This window comes from Sinohyriopsis cumingii, chromosome 5 (genome assembly GCF_028554795.1).
Source record: "Sinohyriopsis cumingii isolate HCF-2022 chromosome 5, ASM2855479v2, whole genome shotgun sequence".
Lineage (NCBI taxonomy): Eukaryota > Metazoa > Mollusca > Bivalvia > Unionida > Unionidae > Sinohyriopsis > Sinohyriopsis cumingii.
In genome coordinates this window covers 151,832,023-151,859,604 of record NC_142965.1, presented here as the reverse complement: position 1 = coordinate 151,859,604, position 27,582 = coordinate 151,832,023, and the positions used below count along the sequence as shown (strand labels likewise).

General features: G+C 35.7%; 1 protein-coding gene across 2 annotated transcripts in view; it reads right to left on the bottom strand.

The window, feature by feature from the left end:
* Nucleotides 1–1,587: 1,587 nt before the first annotated feature.
* LOC149800471 (zinc metalloproteinase nas-36-like) overlaps nt 1,588–27,582 on the bottom strand; it is a 132,373-nt gene continuing 106,378 nt past the window's right edge. For both annotated transcript variants that reach the window (XM_089960097.1, XM_089960098.1), the window contains 4 exons: nt 22,470–22,595; nt 20,990–21,226; nt 4,664–4,787; nt 1,588–1,963 (listed from right to left, as the gene is read on the bottom strand). In XM_089960097.1, coding sequence (XP_089816223.1) covers nt 1,948–1,963; nt 4,664–4,787; nt 20,990–21,226; nt 22,470–22,595 — 503 coding nt within the window. In that variant the 3' untranslated portion in view covers nt 1,588–1,947. The remainder of the gene's footprint in view (nt 1,964–4,663; nt 4,788–20,989; nt 21,227–22,469; nt 22,596–27,582) is intronic.

Below are 27,582 nucleotides of genomic sequence, written 5' to 3'. Positions count from 1 at the left end.
ATGAAATAATATTGAGTGTGTTCTTATTTATGCCATATTTGCCAGCAGCCCTTCTTCCACAAAAATAAGGCATCCGTGAAAATTTCAACAAAATAAATATTTAACATTCTACAATTAAACGGTGAAATAATGTTTCACAGATATCTGTAGAAGATAAAAAAAGTTTCAAATATGTTTCAGAATCTGCAGCAATAAAATTTTGTAAGAACACGATAAGTAAAGAGAATATAAAAGACAATTACTTTTCTTAATTGCAGGGCAGAAATGAACACTTAATTCCATTAATAACGATACATTGTAAGAGGTCCAACAAAACTTCATCTGTTGTTTGCGGGATCGTAATTATTATTAGCGCTACCTAAAATATGCTTCAACTTAGATTAAGGTAATTAAAAAATGTTTGGTTTAAATTTAAATTAATTAAATACATGCTTAGTTTAAATTTTAATGTAAGTATATGCATGCCTGTTTAAATTTGAATTAATTAAGTGCATGTTTGGTTTCAGTTTAAACCAGGATAATAATCTGAAGCTGTTGCAATTATTTCCTTGTCCCTTAATTATATTCAGGAATTTCTGGTCACGTGCGTAGTCATAAGGATTCAGTTTTTGGCTTTATCACTGAAACATTCTCTTTAAACATTGGCTTGGCACAACGTTACTTTGGAAACAGAAAACAATAACGTAAAGGCGGCAAGACGATAAATATGTTCTTTATTCACAAATAAATAAAATAATTTTTAAGAAATATAAAAAAGACATAAATTGAAAAATGTTTTTCTGTGTAAAAATATATTGGTAAGCACACATTTTGGTGATTTCGTTGATTTTATATATTCGAAAATATTTCCTCACACCTTGATACAAAAAATATACATTTGCACATTTTCGGTTATTTACCCTCTGGTTTAAATCTCGTCCCCACGGGATGGACAATGCGGGATAGATCAATAGAGTTATCCTGCATGTCGTACACAAGAACTAATATAAAAAATCCGCATTGATTCAGTAGTTGACGTGCCTGATTCACGACGGAAGGAAGTTGGTTCGAATCCCACCATGGGATAGAGCCAAATCGCCATCCGTGGTATGCCGTTCAATCCATATATTCCGCACTAAATAAAACATCTGTTTTGCTGTGTAATAAGAAACCGAAATAAAACCAATCATCCCCGAATGATAATAACTTCCAACCCACATTTCTCAATCCCAAATACATGCATCGATATTAATGAAATTTAATACCAATTTTTAAAACACCTCCATCGCTCTATAGTTTTACATTTCTGTCTTCAGTGGTATTCATGATTAATGCGGACACAAACATTGTCAAAAATGGACGAACAAAGGAACAAAATACACGGCGAAAACATGTAGTAAAAATATACAACCTTAATGATTATAAGAAGAAAAATCATATCTCTACCAAAACTAAAGAAATTAAAATGCCCTGAGTATTGCATATCCCTCGTTTCCATTCATTTCGAATGTGAGAGAAGCCTTACAGTCACCTAATACTTACAAATATAATTATATAGCTAAAATATATTAAAGAAGAACCAATTTAATGTAGATAAGTATTTTTTCATTCATATGAGTTAAAATAATGAATAAAGATGTAGTAAATATTTAACAGATGCTAAAGCTCACAAAATAATACGTCAGACAAAGAATGAAAATATAATTTGCTCGCTCATTGGAATAATTGCTAGATAATGAGATAATGAGATGGAGATTACAGATAACACTAGAAACGTGCCCATGATACATCTGCAAATAAAACACAATGCTTAAGGTCTCGCTTCTAATTAACACAATGTTTTTCTCATTTACTGTCTGGCTTTTCTTTCAACACACTGGGCACACATCATTTGATTCGCAGCAGGAATTCGTGTATAATGGATTCTGACTAAACTGGTCACACTTTGCTCACGTTTCAAACAATGTATTATTGTATTATCAATCTGAAATGCAAAGAAAGCAAGACATGTGATACTTCAAATGGTCTAAATAAAAAAACCTTCAAATTAATACTCTTATCATTTGAGTCCATGTTAATGCACATTATAGTGCTGTCTAGATAATGGTCGACATTATGTTAACGATTTAAAACTCAAACGCAGTAAGTGTGCTGAAGATATATAATTGCCAATTTAAAGAATGCAGTTTCAACAGTTACTGAGCAATATCTTGACTCAAGTGTATCACCTAGACTAAAGTATTCAATTAAAAAAATCCTAAACTCATCACGATGATGATTTAGCACTACAGTCCATTGCTAACCAAAAGGCTATGCCAAGTAGGTTTGATTAAATAGACTTTGTTGTGGGTTTTTATTTAATTTTTAAGACAATAGACATAGATAAATATTTCACAAATTAAATTGAGACCTTGCATTGTGTCGAGTAACAAAGTCACGAATAATGATACGCAGATCATCTACATCATTTTCCTGAATCTACTTTAAGATAAAGTACGCAAAACTCATGTGTTCTTTTATTACAGATGTGAAGGTTGCAAAGCTCATGTATTCTTTTATTACAGATGTGAAGGTTGCAAAACTCATTTCCATTAAAAGTTCGCCTTATGTCGGTGTCTATGTTTTTAACACTACAGCCAAGCAAACCGTATTACTGCATATAATCGGTCCTCAGATTGTACAATTCTTTACATGGACACGTTTACTGCGAGAATTGGTACTGCGACATTGCTGGAGTGGGTAGAGCATCAGTTTGTGGTCTTATATGACAACATTCAGACGTATCTGACAGTGTTCAGTCGTATCTGACAGCATTCAATTGTGTCTCCCAGTGTTCAGTCGTATCTAACAGCTTTCATACAATAACATCAAACTTAAAGAGTATAATAAGAGTTATGCTTTGTGGGTTTTTTTATGCCTTCATTTAAATCTGAATTACGTTCCCTTGATAATCGGTGGTCTTGCTCGGTGACAGAAGCTAAAACTAAACTATGATAATAAAAATAATTTTTCAGTTTCCAATCAGCGGTATCCCATTCCTGATTTCTTCGATATTTAGATACTAAGGGAAAGGTATAATCACTTCCAATAAGCACATACTTCAACCAGATGACCACATGGAACAATCTGATTGCCGAGCTAAAAGCACATGGTTGTGTCGACGAACAAATCTTGAAAGTAATTCATATTTAAGAAAACTATTTATTTGAAATTATTTCAAAATGTCCCGAAAATGTTCTCGCGCAGTATACAACATTCTTGGCAAATTTTTATATGTCATTTGATGCAGAGAGTTCGTTTGGTTGATTCTGCATAAGGCGAACTTAAGTATTTTACATCATTGCCATCAACAGCTGTTTGTACTTCTGGACTTTATGTTCTTTGGTTCCAAGTTTTAGGTTCAAATGGCTAAGAACTGCCGGCAAAGGATTTTTATAATATTACTAATTACATTTTAGCATTTTAATCATTCTGGGGACTTACCTTTAGAAAATATTGTTTATCGTAGAATTTGTGATGTATTTTGACAAAAGTTGTCGCTGTTTAAACATTAACAGGTCATATTAAGTTTACTCAATAATATATTGAATCATGTTTATTCATGTGGGAAATTATTTTAAAGAAGCTAATATTTAAAATCTTCGTGTTATGGTTTGGATTTTTATCACATTCCAACATGGAAACTTCCCCATACTGACAACGTAGGCACATTTAAAGTGTTTTATGTTCTTATGGTGTATTAAGAAACACAGAGAGAGAGAGAGAGAGAGAGAGAGAGAGAGAGAGAGAGAGAGAGAAAGAGAGAGAGAGACAGAGAGAGAGAGAAGAAGAAGAAGAAGAAGAAGAAGGAGATGACAACGAAGAAGACGAAAGAGAAAAAGAAAAATGAATTCAATGTAGAAAATATATATTATCTAAGGGAATACATATTTTCTAAGTAGAAAATGAACGTAGTTCTATATGTGATATCGCCCCTGTGTCGGTGCCGCTTTTAAATTGTTCTCACGCTGATACATGTGAGATCCTATTATTAAACATTGAGTTAAAGCTCTGTAAGGTTACCATAGCAACTCTACAATAACCTGACATGGCACTAAATTTGTCCACTACAATGATTTTTTTCAGTATCGATATATGAGCTTGCTTACAATGCATTTGTACCTAAAATTATTCATAAAGGCAATACCTACGCTATCAAAATGTTATATAATTTTACCAAAGTGTTAATATTTGTATGTTACATCTGTGCGACTAGCATCCATCAAAAAAAAGGATCTGTCAACACCATAAATAGAATATATCATAACCGAGCATAAGTAGACTAAATCAACATATAAAAAATAGACTAAATCATTCTTATATAATTGTCACACGTTTGAATGGTATTATTGGTGCAAAGAAAGAAATGGAGGATGGTATTATCATTTGACTAATGTGCAACAACGTGTTCATGCTTCACATACGAACATGTGTGTACTTAAAGCAATGTCGACTATACTTTATATAGGAGGATGCTTTATAATGTACATTTCTTATGATTAAATATTTTGTGCTTTGGTTTGCTTTTTGACGCAAACATTTTCATCCTAAAATTTAATCAAAATGTTTCAACTAATACAAAGAAACGATAACTGTTTAAAAGAATAACATTCAAATGATACAAAAATAGAGAAGAAAGACTTACCCCTGACGCTGATCACAGATATTGCATGTTTTTGGACACAATTGTACTGCTTGAGCCCTGTTATTGCTACAGAAACCATATCTAGCCCAGGTTTCACAGGTATCCTTCTCATCTCTACAGCCACCTGAAGGTTATAGAGAAATGACTAATTAAGTTTTTACCTCCATGGAAACAATTTAAAAAAAGTAAAAACGAACAAACACTAAACATGGATGAGAAGACACGTATTATTAACTTATCAGCATGTTTCGTTTATAGTTCTCAAAAGAGGCAATGCTTTTTATAATACAAAATCTTAGCCGTCGCCACCCATGCCATAATAGGTACACATACACTCATACACATTCATGCCCAAATAAGCACTGATACGCATGCAAAATCATGCCCAAATATACACAGATAAGCAGCAGGGAAGTTCTACAGACCAGACGGTTCCAGCAAAATAAACCTTCCTACGAGAACTTTCTCCGTAGAAGCCTCAGATTGCAAAAATAAAGCCTTCTACGAAAAACAATTTGCGTAAATTCGACACAGAGTGCAATTTTTATGTGCAAATTATATGATTCTGGACAAGGAAAAAATACGATTTTTTAGGGGGGGGGGATAGGAAAATGATCGGGTGTCGATGAAGTTTGCAAGATTGAGGCTGCAATTTTATGAGTAAATTTGATCAAGACCAATTCGATACCTACTACGCGGATCATGAAGATTAATCGTGACAAAACCGTGTGGTGTTGCTTGAGCGTGACTGAAGAAATTTTTGAATTTATTTATGTCCATGTCGCCGTTACACCAAGTTTGATGAATATTTCTCAACGTGTGAGTATCAACGCCATTGAATACCGATAAAATATTACAATTATCTCTAATCACCTTTGGAATTTGCGTATATCGCTGTGTCACGTAAATCACATCGGTATTCGTGTGTCGGCCACGCGAAAATATCCTAGCTGGGTTAGTTTGTTTATCCAGCATCACATCATCGAAAACAACAAGATTATTAACATCACCATCTAAATTTTCTACTGATGGAGCTTCATTAATATCTGTGATGAATTCGATTGTGCCTTCATCGGTATTGTCGCTAAATTCTTTTAGTACTTGATAACATCGCTGATCATCAACAGACGGCGCAACCAAATACAACTTATCCCATTTCAACCATCGCATAATCAAATTCAGCAACAACTGCGTCTTTCCAGATCCCGACGGTCCAATGATTATCATTCTAATCGAATTTGGTAACGCCGCGGTGTGTTTTACTTGCTCGCGTTTTTTTGTGGCTGAAAAATCAATTACATTCATGTTATTAGAATATTATGGATTTATATTGTGTTAAGTGTCGTACTCGAACTGCTACGATAAATCCAATCGAAGTCGTTACACGCAACAACAGGAATGCAATCAAAGGTGAATGTGAAATTTGTAAAACAATCAAATTTAGATTTGTAAAAAAAAAAATAGAAGAACCGGAGGAGACATCACAACCTCCTTAACAAATCTACCTGGAGCTCCTTGGGCGAAATATCCCGGAGAGAAGCATTTGCCAGGATATAATTACTGCGGACCCGGCACGAGGTTAGATATGAGACTCAACAATAATAATCAACCAAACCCCGGCGAAGATCCAGTAAACGCCATCGATAACGCGTGTTACTATCATGATCTTGCGTATCGTAGCGGGGATTTAGAACAAAGACATCTCGCTGATATTAAATTAATTCATGCAATAGACGCAATTCCTAACAAAAATTTTAAAGAGAAATTGGCAACTTGGCTGGTAAAGGGTGCGATGAAAGGTAAATTAGTTCTCGGTGCTGGTAAATTATAATGGAGCAGATATATTATTCTCCGCGAGGTTTTTGGCGAGGAAAATCAGCAATTGCCAAACTTGCCAAGGCAGCAAAAGTAAAGCAATCTGTCGCTGAATCGTGGCTATCGAGACAAGCAGTCTGGCAAATTTATCTTCCTCCGCCTAAGAAAATATCATATGCGAGTTTCTCTGTCAGCGTCCCTAATGAAGTCCATCAGGCTGATCTTATGTTTCTTCCTTACGATACCGTTGACGGAGTTACATACAAATATGTTTTGACGGTTGTTGATATTGCTAGCAGATACAAGGAAGCGGAACCGTTATCGAATAAAACAGCAACGGAAATTGCTAAGGCGTTTAGCGAAATTTATTCACGATCTCCATTAACATGGCCGAAGCTTCTCCAGGTTGATCCAGGTCGAGAATTTCTTGGCGCGGTTACTTCACTGATGAAAAAGAATAATGTTAAAATCCGTCGCGGTATTGTAGGTGTTCATCACAATCAAGCTATCGTTGAAAGATTCAACAAAACACTAGCAGAAAGATTATTCGGATATCAGTACGCGAGAGAATTTATCCAAGATAAACGATCTCACGATTGGGTAACAAGATTACCTCACGTGATTAACGCACTAAATAATGAGGTAACACGAACAATATCAATGAAGCCCGCAATTGCAATTACAAAAGCAAATATACCACTAAAGCGAGATTCCACAATTCCACCTGTGCTAGGTAGCGTCATAGTCAGATATTTATATAAGGAAGGAGAAGCCGAGGGTGGAAGAAAAAGAGCAACCGATCCAACCTGGAGCGTTACAACACATAAAATATCAGCTGTAACAAGATCGTCAGGAAGACCAGCAATTTATTTCTTAGATTCACTAGCACCACAACGAGGATTTACCAAGGAGGAATTACAAATAATACCAAAGGATACTCAATTACCGCCATCGTCGTTAATGTGAAATTTAATTCTACCTAACTGAGATAATTTTCTTACTCGAGACACGGCTAGATAAACTAAATTTGACCAAGAAATTCTATCATCGACGATCCAAACTTGGCCATCTACTGTCAATCCCTGCGATGAATGTATCGTTGTTGCGTATCCGAGTTTCCATGGCGATCTTTCTGCGTTTATCGCATCATTGACAAGATTGATATCAACGAAAATAATATCGTTCAAAACTAATATTTTTTCTTCTCCGCATGGCAAAGTAACACTGATATTTTGTTTCCTGGTATCAATGGGCCTGTAACACAACGGTACCTGTAATGTTGGAAATTTCTCATAATGAAGTTTGAATAACATTTCCTGAATAACATCGCGAACAATTTTTCTGCTAGCAACAATCAGATGATCTGGACGCCACAAATTTAGAAAATTATCCATCGGAGTCTCGTCGATTATTTTTCTCATCACATCGCATTGAAACTTATTCGGTTGCAATCGAATTATTTTTTTGAATTCGGTCAGTAAATTATCATTGGATCTATAATCAGCGTCGATTTCTTCATAATAGTCAACGAAGTTTCTAAGCCATTCATGAGGAGATTCGCCATCAATAGGATCGGGCTGACCATGATCTCCGCACATTATCACAGCGGTATTTTTTCCTTCCAGCCAACCCAGGAATGATTTTAACACAACTAAATTTACCGTGCAAATTTCATCAAATATTATAATCTTGTTGATATATTTGTTTCCCATGCGAGCCGAATCCCACAATCCACCGCTGTATTTGAAATAACTGTGATACGTGCCAGAATTAACGCCGCGTTGTCTTATTTCTCGCGCTAATCTGTGAGTTGGAGTCAACACAACCATATCAGAGTTTGAAAATAAATTTATCGCTCTTGTTGTTTTACCACTACCGCCAGGACCGTTTATGTATACAAATTTATTTCGTGAAATCGGATCAAATGCGGATGCGGCCGTTGATACTTCATCGCATTTATCTTTATGAAATTTATCGCAATCTTCAACATCGGCGTCTTCACAATAATCTAGAATATCCTCGTTTTTTATTCTCCAAGTTCCCCAAGAACCATCAGTGATTAAATTTTCTAGCCTGCACTGATATTTCTTATCTATATAAAATGAATCCGTTGCAACCCTTACCGCGATATCAGAAAATTTATTTATCATTGACAACAAATTTATACTGACGTAGGCGAGCATTGATGATCTCAAATGAGTATACTGCGCTGATTCTCCATCGAGATAGCTAATCACGGTACCTAACTTCGTTCCATCAATGATAATATTTTCTCTGTTGCAGAATATTCCACGCGATACCGTATCGGCAATAATAAAATCCATCTCGGCATCATTGATAAATAACCTAGCGTGTCTGTGTTTATGATCAACTGATCCTCCTTGAGTAAATTTGCCAATAATTTTTCTTCCAATATCTTTCGCGTTTTCACAATCCGTCGGCAACCACACCTCGGTCTGCTTTCTATACGATATAATCGCTTCACTCACCGTCAATGATATTAACATCGACGAATCCAGCATATATCTCAACAATACCGTAGGGACCCATCTTCGCTGAGATAAATGCCTACCAAACCAAATATAACAAATTTTATGTAAATTTTCAGCAAACTCGAATGAAGTAACATAAGCGAATCCTGTCATGACAAAATCAGGTAACGGTCCGTTAATCGCAACTCTCGTCATCTCACTGGTAGGATGGCCGAATTTAGCAAAGTAATCCGCACAATCACCATATCCGAGGAAACTTCCAGGATAGCATGCGCTCATATCAACGGAAATCATATCCTCGAAATAATATTTGGTATTCCATAATCCTCCATGGCCGTATTCGATACAACTAAGTTGAATATCATTGAGAAATTCATTCCTTGTAGGTTTCCACGAATTTCTCTCTCTGGCAGCGTGAGCAGCAACAGATGGAACAGTAAAGCAGTTCGTTAATAGCTGATCAGGATTTGATGAATACTTCACCGCGATATTTTTCATTGATTCGTGTAATATTTCATCACGGTAAATATCTCCGCGTGGCAAGATAAATTGATCATACTTTTCTTCGCTTGAGAATAACCAAATTGATATTGGATCGGACGCGGCTAGTATTTTGATAAACCTAAACATTGCATCGGAATTGTCTTTCCCAAATTCCACAGGATAAAACTTAACAGAACGATCCCTCGGGAATATCATTACCGACTGTGTCCACGCATGTGAATTATGATCAATAATTTCGATTGGTGTTCCTCGAGAACTATACGGTGATGAATATAATATTTCTCCCGATAATGTTTTTACCGTGATAGGAAATTTAAGTTTCTTGCTTAACGCAGCAACATCGTCAATCGATGCGCCATCAACAACCGTCTTTGCCCACGTGTTAATTTTATCCAATCTCAATTGAGTCAAGCCAGATCCACGACGAGCGTTTTTCATATGCTCGATAACTCGCTCGGCAACGCAATTTATTTTCGGAGATTCCTTCATCGTAGGTAGGTTTTTCACATCAGGATTATTATTCAGCCGATAAATTCCATAAACAACAGCGCTAGAAGGATAAGCTCTAGCATAATAAGGACCATCAATTCCCAATAATAATCCCGGCTTCGAATTTTTATCAAAAACGACGTTTTTCTTACCGCCACGTACTGGATCTCGTTTATCACGAATGATCCAAGTATCATCGGGTATTTGTGCAATAAATTTTATTCCAAAGATAAATCGCTCTTCCTTGTGTTCAGATTTTATATGCTAAATTATCTTTTTCGCTCGCTCCAAATTCATCGTAGCATCAACAGAATTAGTTTTCCAAGTTGACCAAACATGAATCGCTCCATCATCGAAGAATTCCTTCTTTGCACGATCTACCTCAGGAATGATAAATTCTGCCTCGTCAAGATCAAATAAATCCATTATTATATTTTAGACAAATGTTTAAATTATATAATGCAATGCAAATGGATAACAGTCGGATCAACAAAATCATGTGACAAATCCTGCAGAGGTGAATATTGTGGCGCTCATATATACGCAATTCGACGAGGTAACAAAGGACCACAACGGTGTTTAGTTTGCCAAGTTGGCATTCGGGGAAAAACTCGATTGTGTTTCTCTTGTGGTGGGAAAAAATATCGAGAATTACGAAGATACTATGAAAAAAGGTCCTCGTCAGTGATAAAATGTGAAGAAGATTATATTAATCGTTTCAAAGCAAATTATGATTTAAACAAAGAGAATATCATATATGGAAATGAAATCAACGATTCCTGCAATGAAAATCTCACACGAGTATAGATCGCATCCAACCATCGAGGGATACGAGGCATCTACCGATGGTACCGTTAGACATATCAGAACAAAGAAACGTGTTGGTCGTATTTGTAATACAGGATATTTCAAATTTACCGCCTACAAAACAAATTATTACAATCACAGATTTGTGTTCGAATGTCACAAAGGACATATCAGGAAAGGACTTGTCATTGATCATATCGACGGAGATAAACTTAACAACAAACTTTCTAATCTTCGAGCAGTAACTCCGAGTGAAAATTCAAGGGTTGGCAATACTGGTGGTATATGGCTACCAGCTAAGGCCGTCAAATCGATAAATTTAGAAACAGGTGAGGAACTTGCATTCGAATCGATGACTGCAGCAGCAAAACATTTCAGTATTAATTCAGCATCGGTGTATCGTGCGGCAGAAAAAATAACTAGCGCAGCATTTTCTTATCGATTTGGCGAGTGGATCGAGTTTTCCTATACTCGAATAATATTTGATTCGGAAATCGAGGATGAAGAATAATTAGATATTACAAAATTAATATAATGAATGAGGAAACTATAAACGACATCATTGGAGCGATTGATGATCTGAAGAAGAAAATAAATCTTCCATCGGATCTAGACACGAATAAAATCCGGTCTGAATTCGAAACAATTGTTCAAGGGAAACTTGAATATAAATATACGCTGCCGTCAGAATATAAATTAATAAAAAAGATCCAGATTGCGATATACCAATCACTTTCGACAGTCAGCGATGATCAAATTGAGGATTTTGTTAAATTATCGATGTTGGTGGAGAATGCTAGATTGATTTTATCTGACGCATATGAATCACGAAAAATTACAAGTTCGCGTGTCAGACAATTGAAAAGACTTATCGATGAAAGTAAAATTAGGGAATCTTCCGATTCCTGAATATCTCCACAAAACAAAAAAAATATATTAATTTTGAAAATTCCCCTGGTTTTTATTTATTTTTTTCGCCCATTTTTTACTGGGAGATAGATTGACTCTCACGATCTTACTAGTAAATTGATACTTACAGTTTCTCCTCGTATATCAAGTAAATTTCCTTTTTGATCCGTTAGTTTGAAATTTATTCTTGTCAACAATCGATTATGACATCGCAGGTAAAACGGATTCATTGGTTCTTTTATTATCAAATAACCAGGAGATGCGCTAGGTGAAAACGAATACAATACAAATCCCTGATTCGCTTGATTCGACACTGACGAATCAACATTATAGCTACCCTCGACAACATCCGCGTGAAGATAAATCGCGATAACTTCCGTTATATTAACGATATCCGGCGATATATGTCGTCCACCTTTGTCAGGATCGTTATTGTGTTTAAGAATCAATTCTGAATGTACTTTTTTAGTCCATGCGGCATGTAATTTCGGAAATAAATCATCAATGGTATCAGTGACGGATTTTCTCATCGCATCAAAATCAGAATTGGGAAATTTGAAATTTGGCAGTGTTTCCTCGGTTAATTCAAATACTCTCATGAATTTTTGTTTTTCTCCTGAGTTTTTGATCAACTCGAATTTGCTAATAGGGAGAACATAATCGGTAATTGATATATCGTCGACTATCGCCCGAATAAACATATCATGATAATATTCAATATCATTCGCAAGTTGATTTAAAATTTTCACGTGCTTTATAATTTCGCTACATGAACCAGATTTATTTAGGATGCATTCATGAAATGATCCTCGCAATAAATTTAATTGTAATTCGTGTTCTTGAATAAACTCGTCTAGTGTTCTTCTTACCAAGATACCGTCTATGGGGGCTATTATCCTGTTAATGTGGGTAGCGTCGAAGATTTTCACATCTGGGGGGATTTTAGGAAGAGGCAGCCATGAGAGAATTCTTTCGTTAATAAAAGTGAAAGCGAACATTACTAGGTTAAATTTGTGGTTATTCATGAGATTGATGGCGCTGTGGATCAGAGGCTTGTGTTTGATATCTCCATACCATCCTTCGTTGGTGGTAAAATCCGATTTTTTTGGTTCCGGTAGTTCTGGAAGGGTTTCATCATACCAACCTGGAATAATAACATCCGATTTTTTTGGTTCTACCAGAGGTGCGACCTCGGGCCAACCTAATATATTTCTAATCGATGATTGGTAAATATCTACCACGTACGGTGATTTCACTTCTATCATTGACGATAGTGTTGGATCATGTGAAGATATCTTTATTCCCGGAGTAGCATCGCCGGTTATATTTGATATTCTAGTGATAAACTCATTATTCAGCTGATCAATTTCATAACTGCCCGTTGGTATACCAACGACGATCCAATCAGGTGTTCCATCGGGTTTATTTTTATTTGCAAAAACAAGTGAATTATTTGGCATCAAATTACCGAATGATTTTGATCTAACATTAGGCCAGCTATTGTAGACGCGCAATTGTGTTAACGCAATTTCGTTGACGCTGATTGGTGTTGAAAAATTAATGCTAAATTCTGGTTTCGTTGAACTTAACGATATTAACGTTGTTGTCGGCGGCGTCGTGTTTGTCACGATCTGGGCTAGCTCGGACATTATTAACATTCATTTGTTCAATCTCCGAGTAGATACTGATAATCGAAGAAAATTCTAGATCGGATATAATACCGTCATTAAGACTCTCCGAAAGTAACGATGATAATTTTGAGTACGCGTCATTGATCTTAGTTAGTTTACTTTTGTACGAAGATAACTTTTCACTTGTGCACGAGGATATCTTTTTCGCGATGATATTTAAAACACCGGCAATTGTTGTTGTTGACGAGATTATTATTGTTGCTACAATTGGCGCGATTGTTGTCACTACGGATAAAATTATTCCTGCACCAGCGACTACCGCAGATACTGCGTAAACAGCAACATCAATGGTAACTAATCTGCGCTGATATTTCTTTATTTTTATCTGATAATCGTCGAGGAGTTTTTTTAACGAATCCTGCCATGATCGCGCCTGATTGTAGCGGTAATCAGATGCGGTCATTTATTAATCTACGATAACAATTACGGGATTACCATGTTTATCCTGGAATACCAAATGTTCCCAATCCCGATAAATATTCGAAAATTACAAAATAATCCACCGGTCCTGTGGTGGTTCTATCTGGCGGTTCTAGATCGCATGTCACGCCGGTATTTTTTTCTATAGAAATAATAAAAAATCCGGGGTAGAATTCATGAATTTCACGATTCGATTGTATTTTAAATTTTATCTTGGAAATAACATATACTCGATATACGCCGGTAATTGGCACGGTGAAATAAAATCCGATACTACCGTTTTCAGGGTCCCAATCATAATTGTATGTCTTAAACACAAATGGCACATTGCAGACAATATTTTTTGTTTCTACCTCCGTTGGTATCGAAATTCGCGATAATCTTCCAAGGTTCATTGACGATATTTTTGTGTTGATATTGTTAATTTTTGTGGTTGTTTCGATAATTTCCCTACCTAATTGTTTTACGTCAGTGGCGTGACCAGTTTTATCGACGGATTGGTCAATCTTTGCTGTTGCAGCAAGAAGTTTCGTGTTTAAATCTCGAATTTCTCCGTCGTACGTTGACGTATCTAACTTTTGACGCGCCAATTCACGTACCACGTTAATTTCATAGTTGATGGATTTTATTTTCTCATCTATTTGTCCTTGCATCACGTTAATCCCCTTGGTAAATTCAGGAACAACAACATCGCCGAGTTTAATAATTTCCTCGTTGATTTTTTTGCTGAGATCGTCGATTGATGGTTTCTGACCCATCGAGATATTTACTTTGTTAATTTCGGCAAGAATATTAGTAATTTCCTCGTTGATTTTTTTTATTTTCTCGCTGAGATCGTCGATTGATGTTTTATCGATTTTCTGACCCATCGCGGTATTTATTTTGGTAATATCGGCGAGAATTTCAGTGATATCCTCGTTGATTTTTCTTATTCTCTCGCTGAGATCGTCATGCGATGCTTGATCGGCTTTTTTCTTTGCTAGTTCGTTTGCGGCGGAGGAAGTATCGCTGGATGTTTTTATGTTCTCGTCAAATTTTTTGCTAAATTTAGCTAAGGCATCGTCAAGTATTTTAAGGTCGTTAGTTAATCTGTTAAGTCTTTTTGTCATTCTGTCCTGAAGATCGTCGTGTAATGCTTTATCGGCCTTCAGAAGCAACGTTGCTGATAACTCTTTGTCGGATTTTTCCACATCCGCGATATTGGCCTTCAGGGGTAACTTCGCTATAATATCGGCGATATCAGCAATAGATTTTAATACCATCTCCGATTGGCGAGTAAACTGACTAATGTGATCGCGGTATTCGTCTCGCTTGATTATATCAGTTATTTTGACGTTGCTGGTTTGTAATCTTCCTTCGGTATTTTGAAAAACAGCAACTTCGCCAGGATCCACCTCTGACAGCGATAAAAGATTGTTAATATCATCCCTCGTGGCAAATTTTGATGTATCGATGTCGCCCGTTCCTTTTTTTTCTTTCCTAAAAAGAGATCTACCGTAAATGTCAACCATGATATTTATCTACGGTATATTCAAATAAAATTTTGCGATAAGGATTGGATGATTTTGAAATTGCATCAAGGACGTTAATTGACTCTGGACCGCATATTGGTGGATCCGTTAATGTTTGTGTTGGAAGCGTTGAATACCAAACTGGAAGTTTTAGTTTTGACACATACTTGATAAATTCGTTTGGTGGTGCTAATCCGTATGAGTCAAAGTAAATAACTTCGCGAGGATTAATCGCGTAGGCAACCCAGTGAGTGCCAGGGCCGGAATTTTTATCGAGATTTATTATTCCTGTCTCGGTACGATTCGGTTTGTCAGGTAGTTGATCTCGCATAAATACGCCTCTGAAAAATTTTATTTTCTTTTTTTTTGCTTCACTGATTAAATCTAAATTTGAGGCTGGTAGGCTCGACTTAACCCGGATCCGTACGGGGGTCGTCTTAGATAAAGGCCGGATCCTTGTCGTTGCTGCATCGCTTTTGCAAGAAGAAGAGGAGCAAGAAGGGGGAATATCCCTCCCTTTTTTTTACGATATCTTCCTCCGGTAACTTTTTTTGCTAATGCGGAACCTATCCCTCCAAGCGCGCCTAATCCTACTGCTTTTCCAATCATGGGGAGAGCTCCAGCTATCAATCCTGGAATAGCGGCCAATAGAGGGAAAATACCACCTATTTTGACCATATCTCTGATTGCTCCTATTGAGAGATTCAGGCGAATACCAGTATTTGCTGATTTGGCTCTGTTAAAATGTCCATGTTGATTTTTAGTTAATGATAGTTTGTTAGGTCCACCGTGAAGCTGATTGCTTTTTAAGGTTAAACTTAAACCTCGTCGCGCTGTTGTTGCCGATTGAAGCTTTTTCACCTGACCGGGGGTCAGAGTTACGCTGACGTGATCGTATGGCATATTAATAATCACTTAATCTAAATTTGGAATTTATTACATGTTTTCTACGGGTGCATCGATGACTCTCATTCTTCCACTGATGCCTTCCAGAATCATTGTTCTATCGCTGAGAATAACTGCAATTGCTCTTGCATTATTTCCCCTTGTGTTAATTCTGGCCTTAAAATGAATATCGACGACCGACTGCTTTACCAAATCGAGATGTTCCAAGGAAAAATAATAGATGGGATAAAGATTATTAAAATCCAGTTGTGATATTTGCAATCCAGTATCAATATTTTGATCGCGACCCATAAAACTTAACAATCGATGATATGCACAAGCTGTCGAATAGTTGGCAAAATTGATGGCTATTTCTTCAGTTGGTTCTTGTTGACCGTTTATTCTCAGCGAAACGTTTGTTGCCTCGAATTGATCAAATATCATATGACTATGTTCCTGATCATTTCTATTCATGTTTTGGAGAGCAACAAAGATATGTCTAGGTGCGGAAGAGCCCTGTTGTGACGCAATTCGCCAGGTAAATATTCCGTTGATATTAACATTTTCGATAGAATCAGTCATTGTTGTCAACCAAGACATAATAGATTTTCCTCCTTGATTCATGAATGATAATAATTTTTCTTCTATGATCATCGATGGTGTTATCGCTGGCATCCACAAGGCAATTTTTTCAAGGACAACTTTACCAGCATCACCAGGATCTCGCCAAATGGCTCTGTCATCATTGGCATCTCGAACAAAAATTATCGTATGTTTTGCTCCATATATAACTTTTCTAAAATGTCTGCAAAATCCAAAAATATGAGATAATGGAATTGCACAGGAAAATTTTCGATCGTCATCTTTTAGCATTTTTCTTCGTGTGTGAAATCCAAGATTGTAATTGTTATTGGTGGCGAGCATTACTTGCGAAATATCAGCGGCGGCAGCACCAGCGGCATTTGTCGGTACACCAATATTAAAAGGAACGTGATCAGGTTCTTCAGAATTATCTTTGGCAAACATCATACTAGGACCCGCTGATCTGGTAAAATCATCTGAGTATCTGGCTAGGCCTATGATCGTCGTTGCTATATCAACATTGTTCGTGATTGATTCAATCTCTTTTCCATCAATCATGTAAGTGGCACTCTTGAATAACGACATGATACCGTTGTTGTCGAATCCTATTTTAAAATTGGTGTCAAAGTCGGTACCATCAGCTGCTTTTACCATTTTCCCAACAAATTCGATATACGCCTCAGATGGAAGAAAATATCTTGTTGTATCGTGGACTTGTATTTCCTTCCGATTTCTTGAATCCGGCTCAACTACATCGTACGAGAAATACTGGAAATCTCGCACTGATGTATCCCTACCTACTGGTTCATCCATGTCAAATACTTCATTTGACACTTGTGCGAACATTTATTATTAATAATATCGTCTAAAACGAAGACCATCACCTGAAACAAAACTTGTATTTGCTAGATTTGTCCTAGCAACATCCTGCGCTAGATTTGTATTAGCAACTTCCTGCGCTAGATTTGTTATAGCAGCTTCCTGTGCTAGATCATTTATTTTTTTATTTGCCGCATCATTTATGACCTTACTAACTTCGAGTGGCATTTCTCTGGTAATAGGTAATTTGACGGGTTGCTTTTTGCGTACTAAACTTAATATTTTATTTTTTATAGCATTGAAGCCCTTACTGGCCAAATTACCGATACCAGAAACAGCAGTTTCACCAATCTTTCCTATTGCTTTTAATCCTAATTGTTTGATCGCGGGACCAATTTTAGGTGCTATTCGCGTGACAAGACTTCCAATGATATCACCGAATCCATTACCGTGAATATATTTGTATACTGGCAATCGAGAGTTTACTATGCGGACCTGATTAGGTCTGCGTTGATGTTTATGAACAATCATGTTATTTCAATTGTATTGATTTAATCGATGAGTTCATCGACAAACTCTTTATAAATGTGAGAATTAATGATACCGCCGCGAAATAATCGCTGACAAATATCTGATGCTTCGTTGACTATCTCACGGGAGTTATTTCCGGCTCGCTTTCCTCCGATTAATACTTCAAGGCGAGATACATCATTGACAACACTATCGGGACAAACTGAATATCCGCTTCCTGTTTTTTTTGTTTCTGGAGATTCCAATGGCGTTACGTAGAATACTTCATCTGACGGCGTTGAAGATGTCCCTGATGACGATAACCCTGATGACGATGACTTCGGTGGCGAATCCCCTGTAGGACTATCTTGTTTAGGATATTTATCCTTTATAGTAAGATATGAGCTCATAACAGCCTTTTCAGGAGTACCACTCCTCTCAGGTGGCGAATATGGTTCTCGTGGACGAAGTGATGGAAATGGTATTGGTCTGCCTGAATGCAACGCTGAATAATATTCAGATATACCTCTCGAAATTTCCGGATCAAGTAAATGGCTTACCCTCTCTCTCTTAGGTGGCGAACTTTCCTTACCTGTAGGTAATGAAAGGGGAGTGGGACGAGGAGGAAGAGGTTGTAATAAAGTAGAAACATCTGTAGGTAATGGATCGAGGTAGGAGTATGCTGATGCAGGAATATCCTTTTTAGGACTATCTTTTTTAGGACTAACCTTTTTAGGTGTTGTTAAATTTGATGCTCTCGCTTCCCCTTTTAATAACGCTATTCTGTAATTACCAACATCCGATGAAAATTTCCCAAAACCTTCATCAGAATATCTTATTGGTTTTCCTAAACTACCAAAATAAATCATCGCATACCAATCAAGTAATTTAACTTTATCAACATCAATATTTTTTCGCAAAAAGAATCTTTTATTTTCCGGAGAATCATCCGCAGCCATTTGAATTCGTTTTTCATTGGTATTGATTAAATACAACAAGTTTGTATCCAAATAATTATCCGCCGATATATTAGGATCAATTTTAAACGAACTACTAGCCGGTGATGATTTATATTCGGGTACAACTATCGATTCATCACTCTGATCTTTTTTCTTTTTCGATTTTCTCTCTTTTTTCTGAGGTGGAGTTTTTTCTTTTGGTCTAGCTCCTAATTCCTCTGGTTGAAATATTGGCTCCTGTGGTTGAATATCTTCCTGTGGTTGAATATCTTCCTGTGGTATTACTTTTCTTCCTCGTGTTTTAGTTTTTTCTTTTCTTTCTTGTTGTTTTCTTTCTTTCTCTTGCTGTTTTCTTTCTTTCTCTTGCTGTTTTCTTTCTTCCGCCATTTGTTTATTATGATCATATCTATCGTCTGCTGCTGCCATAAATCTTCTAAAAGATGGATCCCTTTCACTCGCTTGCGTTTTTCCATCATAAATTCTAAATAACATACTAAACCAACTTTTACGAGTTGGATATCTTCCTCTTCCTATATCAGACAAATAGTCATTTCGAATACTGAACATATCTTCAGCAAGTTGACCAAATTGATCTAAACTATATATCGTAGATAGCGGTTGTGATATTATATTCCATCCCTCATCGGTGAAATTTTCTCTTAAATCATCGATATCAAATTTTCTTTTTTTTACTCCAGGTTTTCTCCCTCTGGGTTTTCCTACTCCAGGTTTTCCCTTGCTACCTATTTTATAAACAATTGCAGGTTGTCCACCCTGCTGCGCTGCCGCTGCTGCTATTGCTAATCGATCGGGTAATGTTTGTGATTGCTCCTCAATACCTTTCAACGCGCGAAAAATTCCACGTTTTCTGGCTTCCTCATCTTCCTTATCTTTTTCGTCACCATATATAGTTTGTTCGATTGTTTTAGTAACTGGCTTCAACCATTTTGCCGAAGTTTTTAAAATTCCATGTTGTACATCTTCGTAACCACGAACATTTCTCTTAAATAATTGTTTTGTCGGAATGAGTTTCTTTAATGCAGCTAATTGTTCTCGCGCTAATCTAGCCGAATGAGGTTCTCCAACTGTACTAGTTTTCCGACTCATCTTATTTTCAACTATATTGTTTTATTGTGAGATAAAATTAGCATCTGCAATCCAAATCTTTCGTGCACACATGATAAGATTATTTTCCTATCCCCCCCCCCCTAAAAAATCGTATTTTTTCCTTGTCCAGAATCATATAATTTGCACATAAAAATTGCACTCTGTGTCGAATTTACGCAAATTGTTTTTCGTAGAAGGCTTTATTTTTGCAATCTGAGGCTTCTACGGAGAAAGTTCTCGTAGGAAGGTTTATTTTGCTGGAACCGTCTGGTCTGTAGAACTTCCCTGCTGCTCAGATACGCATACAAACTCGTGCCTACACACAATGATACACTTCCACATTTGTAACAGTTACTCAAAGGCATTCCACGTATGCCCAAATACACATATACACGCATATACACCAATACCCAAATACAGTCATACACTTATACATTTGCAACACTTTTAGTCTTGCCACCTATGCCAAAATACACACATATGCTTATTCACACCCATACCCAAATACTAAGATACACTTACACACATGTAACAGTCACCCATATGCGTCGCAACCCATACCCAAACGCTCAAATATGCATAGGCACCCATGCCCAAACACAGAGACACATTTACACACTTGTAAATAAACTATTCACCATAGCTACCCATGCCATGACAAGTAAACATCCGCATACACGACTATGCCGCAATATATACATATACGTATAGTCATGCATGCCAAAACACACAAATACGTTTAAACTCCCATGCCCAAACATATTGATACGCTTACACACACATTCCCAAACACACAGATATGCATAAATACCATACCATATCTTACCATTTGGATTGTCAGCAGGTCCCTGCTCATTCACTTTGTTTATTAGTGGGTTTTCAGTCGTTGTCTTCGCTATGGGATTGGCGAGTCTTACGTTGCTTGATGTCGATAAACCTTGATCAGAACAATTGCCACATGATTTGGCACAATTTAATGCCACATCCTGATTCGTCTTGCAGTACCCTGCCTTTGCCCATGCGTCACACAACCTGTTATCGCTTTTCAGATTTTTACATTCACCTGTTGTGGAATTAAATTTAGAACACTTTAAGCAAGGAATACATGCACGCAACATTATATGGATGACTAGAAATTAAATCAATCAGTTACATTTTCGTCCTGGCATAGGAAAATACAACCAAATCAGTGACTTACAAATCTAACTTCAATTCATATTGAATATTGTTAAATATTAAAGACATTCAAACAAATGAAATACATGTTTCAGTTGTGTCGCTAAGCCTCACACAAACATATATCAAGCGTAAGCAGTGAGTCATAGACAAAGAGTGGTTTGGTCTAATATATATCGAAAACAACGTAATGTAGAGATACTTTTATTGAACTCTGTCCATGGTGAATATATGTTGACGTTTTCAAGGTTATACATGTACTTGTATTATACAAACCAACTTATCTGTTATGTTTCTTTGAACAGCAAATGTAAAGATATAATGGATACAGTTTTATCTATATACCCATCAAACTATCAAACTACATTTCTACATAGCTATCTATCAATTTGTCTCTTAATAAACATCTTCAAATTTGCGACAATAAATTACTGATTGTATGAAAATGTACATCCTTATAAGACTTATATTTTCTCCAAGTCAAGTGGGACTTTACAATATCGGAGTTAGAGATGGCGAGGAAGACAATATATTTGCCAGGAATTTGATTTATTTAAATGTTTTCTCATTAAACTTACTTTGTGTACATAAATAAATACAAATGTTAATGAGAATAATTATTTAAATGTTATAAAATTATAATACTAATGACAAATAAAATTACAAATTTATTATAATATAATAACTATGAATAATATAAAATTAACTTCAGAATTTATAATAATTTTTTATTTAAAAAATACAATCATTATGAAAGAGTAAAAAAATATATAAATTAAATTAAAACATTTAAATTTAAAATATTTAAATAATAATAATAATAATAATAATAATAATAATAATAATAATAATAATAATGTTGAAGATGAGGGTTTTTTTAAGTTAAAGACAAGAAAGACTTTTCGTTAAAGACTGATTTCCAAAACCGAGCATTGAAATTAGTAACGGTTATTTCTCAAATAGGTGGAAATTTGTTAGTAAAAGTCAAACAATAAACGTAGTGTTGTGGAAGTCGTATTTTACTATCAAGGTAAACGGGGGTACAGGGCAAGTAAGAACAAGTCGAAATGTAAAATATAGCACCAGCCCAATGGCATCAAGCCCGGTCATGCATTCTACTAATTTCCTACCGGATAAAGAACATTTTCCACAAGCTCTTTGGCAATTTGGTACCATCCACGTTGGATTCTTGTCACATTCTCCTGCCCGAGCCCAGCTTTGACATTGAAATGCGTCGTACTTGTCTGTACAGTTTCCTGAAAGGTGGAAGGTGTATTTAAACCCCGGTGTAATATGCAGTGCAACACTCAGAAAATTCGGAACGTTTTGTATAAGTGACCTTTGTATTAAGTTGTAAAACAGTAATACTAACTATGCCTACTTCTTTTCAAATCATGTTTTTGGTTTATTCCGTTTTTTTTTTTTTTTGTTCTCTTTTTAAATTTATTTTAACCCCAACTCTGGTCGAAAAGAGATAAAGAAAAGCGATATTTTCTTACAATGATGGATGTACTTTGTTCTAAGAATCTCAATATTAAATTTGACATCTCTCTCGTCTTTCCATTCCTGATATGATAATTCTTTCACACTCCTATTTTAAAGGTAACCTACCAAACTGTACCCGGAAGTCGGTTGAATGAATGTATGTATGTACGTACGTATGTATGTATGTATGTATGTATGTATGTATGTATGTATGTATGTTCAAATTCACCTTGATAGGACAATGACTCCAGAGTGCCAATAAAAATAACGATCGTAATATAGATCCAGGAAATAGGTGGTATAGTATCATTGGTTAGCCTTTGGAAAAATGAATATTCGTATTTTTTTCAGTAGTTTTTAGAAATAGTTATTGATTCCAAATTAAATATTTGTTTCCCATAGCTAGCACTATTATTCTGTTCACTTTAAAATGATACACGGTTGTCTTTCAACACGTCTGGTCCAACATGAGCATTATTCACTATAATGATGATACATGTTTATGCATTACATTTTTTAAATAATTCACACTAAAGACGAATAGTTCATGAAAGAGTATCATATCAATTCATCCATCGTGACGTCGTAAGTTTAAACGAATTAATTCAATAAAATTTCACTGCACATATAGTTTCTATAATTTATTAAGTATAATCCAAACAGAACGATGTTATTGTTTCGTAATTAACACACCAATATCCGGAGCTGGGGTTGGGGATGGAGCTTGTGTGGGTACTGGTTTGTCACACGCACGGCACGATTTCTGACAATTTGGAATCATCCACAGAGGATTAGCCTGGCATTCACCTTCGACCGCCCAACGGTCACACTCGATGGAATTATTGTGTTTGTTTTGGCAACCAGCTGGAAAAAGTAATTTCAAAAACAGTTAGCCTGTCACAATTGACAAGCAACAGAGAATTCAACCTATTTACCAAATATCCAGCTAATCGACAAAGTGAAACATGTTCATTATTGGGAAAGTGGCATAACTCATCCATGTTCCTGGATGTGACATCATTTGGTTTGTTCAGACCTTATCCTCACTTGTGTATTAAAATTATAAAGTCATTACTTCCTGAAGATTGGAAATATGGTTTTAAAAAACCAGAAATAAATACTTAATGCTATTCATCACTCGAATTTCTTTAAAGGAAAATAAAAAATTTTACAGAATGGTGAACGTGTTTATAGGTTAATAGTATGCGCATAATTTGTTTGTATGTATGTATGTACGTATGTATGTAGATAGGTATGTATGTTCAAGGGCACCTTTATACGACAGTGACTCTAGAATGAAAATAAACAGTAACGTTCTAAATATAGAGCCAGTAAATTGGTGGTATTGTGTCATTGGCTAGCGTTTGGAAAAATGAATCTTCCTAATTTTGTTAGTTATTTCTCGAAATACTTAAGACCCCACAAATAACGGAATCATCACCACGAAACAGACAAAAAGGGACCCTAGATTGATCACTAATGAAATCTAGTATAACTAAGATTGATAATAGCAGGTTACTATTTCAAGACAAGTTGGGGATGGACAATTAGCCTGTCACAATATATGAGGCATATACTTCAGGAACCAGATCACAATTAGTACTTCCAGTTCACGAATGTAGTTCAAGTCTATTTTTAAAGCATATTTTCCTCTCTCATTTTGCTGGTGATGTAAGAGAAATATTTATGCATTTTTGGTAGGGATTTAACGGAAAGTGTTTATTCTTGAGAAGATGAGTTCAGCTGTGATGTTCCGTGTTTATTTCGGCCACAATGCACTGTGAGTAATAAGGCCTTGGTGATGATCCGGAAGTGAAATATGTGTTCTGTTTACCTGCTGCACTGCTGACATTCCAGCCTTTCAAAAAAAAACAAAAAAAAAAAAACAATTCAACTTTTGACAAGAACTTTACCGTGAAGTCATCTTTGAAGGTATTCATGATTAACATATGATTTGTATTGATTTTCACGCAGTGCACAGGTCGGTATTGAGAAACAAATGTAGAGAACATATATTAAAATTAATCGTGTTCTATGTCCTTCAACCTATTTACCGAATGGTCAACCAATCGAAAAAGTGAAACGTGTTCATTATTGGAAAAGTGTCAAAACTCAACCATGTTCCTGGGAGTGAAATCATTTGGTTTGCTCAGACCTTATCCTCACTTTTTTTTTTAAATTATAAAGTCATTAACTTCCTGAAGATTTGGAATATAGTTTTAAAAATTCTGAAATAAATACTTAATGCTAGTCAAGACTCGAATTTCTTTAAAAGAAAACAATAACTTTTACACAATGGTGAACGTGTTTATACGTTAATATTATGCACACTATGTGTGTAGCATAACCAATTAGGGACAATGCAAATCTGAAAGTTATTTCTGAGATTTGAAGCAATGTTTAAAATTATAAAGGTTAGGAATAAATTCCCTCTTAATCAGGTAATCATTTTTGTCCTCAGTATGGATCCTCTGTGTGGGTGCGCTGTGTGTCGAAACGCTAATAATTGTCATCAGCATGGTGCTTTTATAATAAAGGGACACAAATAATTTTTGTTACGTCAAATTATGATTTCGTCTATTTTCTACGATATTAAGCTTATCTTGTCTTTGAAATAAAAAAACGCTATTTACGAGAACATAAACGTTGATAGCAGTGATTTTTGTGTGTATAATTACAAATAAACATATGTTCCGTAATAATCATGTATAAATACATCAATTGAAGAAGAGTTCTCACGCCCTTTAGATGCAGTTATACAGACAATTTCACAGACTAATAAGTTTGTAAAACTACTGTGCATCGGGCCACATCAAAGTACATAACAACAAATACAACATACAGTGATGTAAAACAAAGAAAAATCATGCTTAGTGTTTAAAATTATCCTCATGCAACGGCCCTTGCTCATCGTGAGAGTATTATTGGGACACTTACTGTTACTGTTTGCACACGTCCCACAGCAGTAGTTATTCATCCATTCTGTATTGGTCAGGCAATCACCACGCCTTGACCATGTCAGACATTTTTCACTTGGATGCATTTTAGCACATGTCCCTATAAAATTGTTTAAATTTGTACTCGAAGCATGTGTTCATTTTACTAACAACGAATAATACTACCTATGATTAAAAAAAAATTAAAAATTGTGAAAGATCAGTTTATTTGCGAAGAAAACATAATGATATGTTTTACACACTACTTACTAAGCTGATATTTTATTAAAAAATCAATAAATAAAATAGAAAATATTAATGCAAACTTAATCTTATACATGTTGTTCTTTCTTGCTAAAAATAATAAAATCGAATACGTTTCTATAGCATCGAGTAATACGATTTGTAGCAAGTGTCAGATGTGATCTCACCATCAATGTGCGCTATGATTTAAATACTATGAAATGTATTCAAGCTTTTTCAGCAATAGGATAACGAATGTTTATAAAAATAAATTCCTTCTGAACGTCTTTACCTGGCTTTCTCTTGAGACCACACGGACCACAGGCCCTGGCACATGCTTTGGTCATGAAGGAGGGATTTGCCTCACATTCGCCGCGTTGTGCCCACACAAAGCATTTCCAGTTGTCGCCATATGCGTTTACACCACATGTACCTATAATACAGAACAAAGTCCTAACATAACAGGTCAACATGCATTTAACTGAAGAAAAATTACGATAAAGAAGTTAATATGGCAATAATATGTATATTTTTATGTTTGTGGTTCGTTATAATGAACTTTGTTGCGTAGTTTATTGTGAATATTTTAACAAAGATACCAACATTTCTCTAGTGGAAAGTAACGCCGGCCCATCTCACAGCGTTCTAAAGAGCAAAGTAGTGCCTATCCATATTACACCACTGCACTGTACAAAATAGTATTGTCCAGTCTTAACAATTCCGCAGTGCAAATAATTACTTGTGCATATTGCAACTTTTCACAGTACAAACTATTACCTGTCCATCTTACAATGTTCCACTGCGCCAAGTAGTACCTACCCATTATACAACATTTCACAGTGCAAAGTAGTACCTGATCTATCGTTCATATTTTAATCGAGCAAAGGGAAGATTTGTAACAGTTACATCTTACCGTATCAATAATACATATACATCTTCAGTGGAAACTACGAATTGCGGACTTTGCCTTCTGAATATAGTATTCTAATGGGGCATTATTGTCTTTATTTTGACAGTGGGAAAAACAAAACAATCTAATATGAATGGCACTTAATGTACCGTTCTAATCATGGTATACATTTATCTACTTCAACGTCATTAATAATAACGAATTGTGAAATGTTGTGGACATTGAGCTGCAAATGAAAATGGATATTTGTACAGCTTTATGGGTCAGAGTAATCGTATAATATCGATCTCCTGGTAAGAGTTAATATATACTAATGGAATGGAATAACTATCTCCTAGTAAGGGTAGTTATATAGTAAAGTAATGAAATGGTTATCTCAAAGTATGGGTCATTATAAACTTAAGAGGTGGAATGACTATCTTCTAATAAGGGTTATTACGTACTAAATAAACTAAATTACTATCTCCTCGTAACGTAAATTATATAGTAAAGTAATTAAATGACTATCTCCTAGCAAGAGTAGTTATATACTATAATAATGGAGAGACTATCTTCTAGTAAGGATAATTAAGGATAATTATCAAATAAAGTAATATGTAGTAAGGGTCATTATATACTGCATTATTGGAATAAGTGCCTTGTCTCTCAATGCCCATAGGATAACAGCTT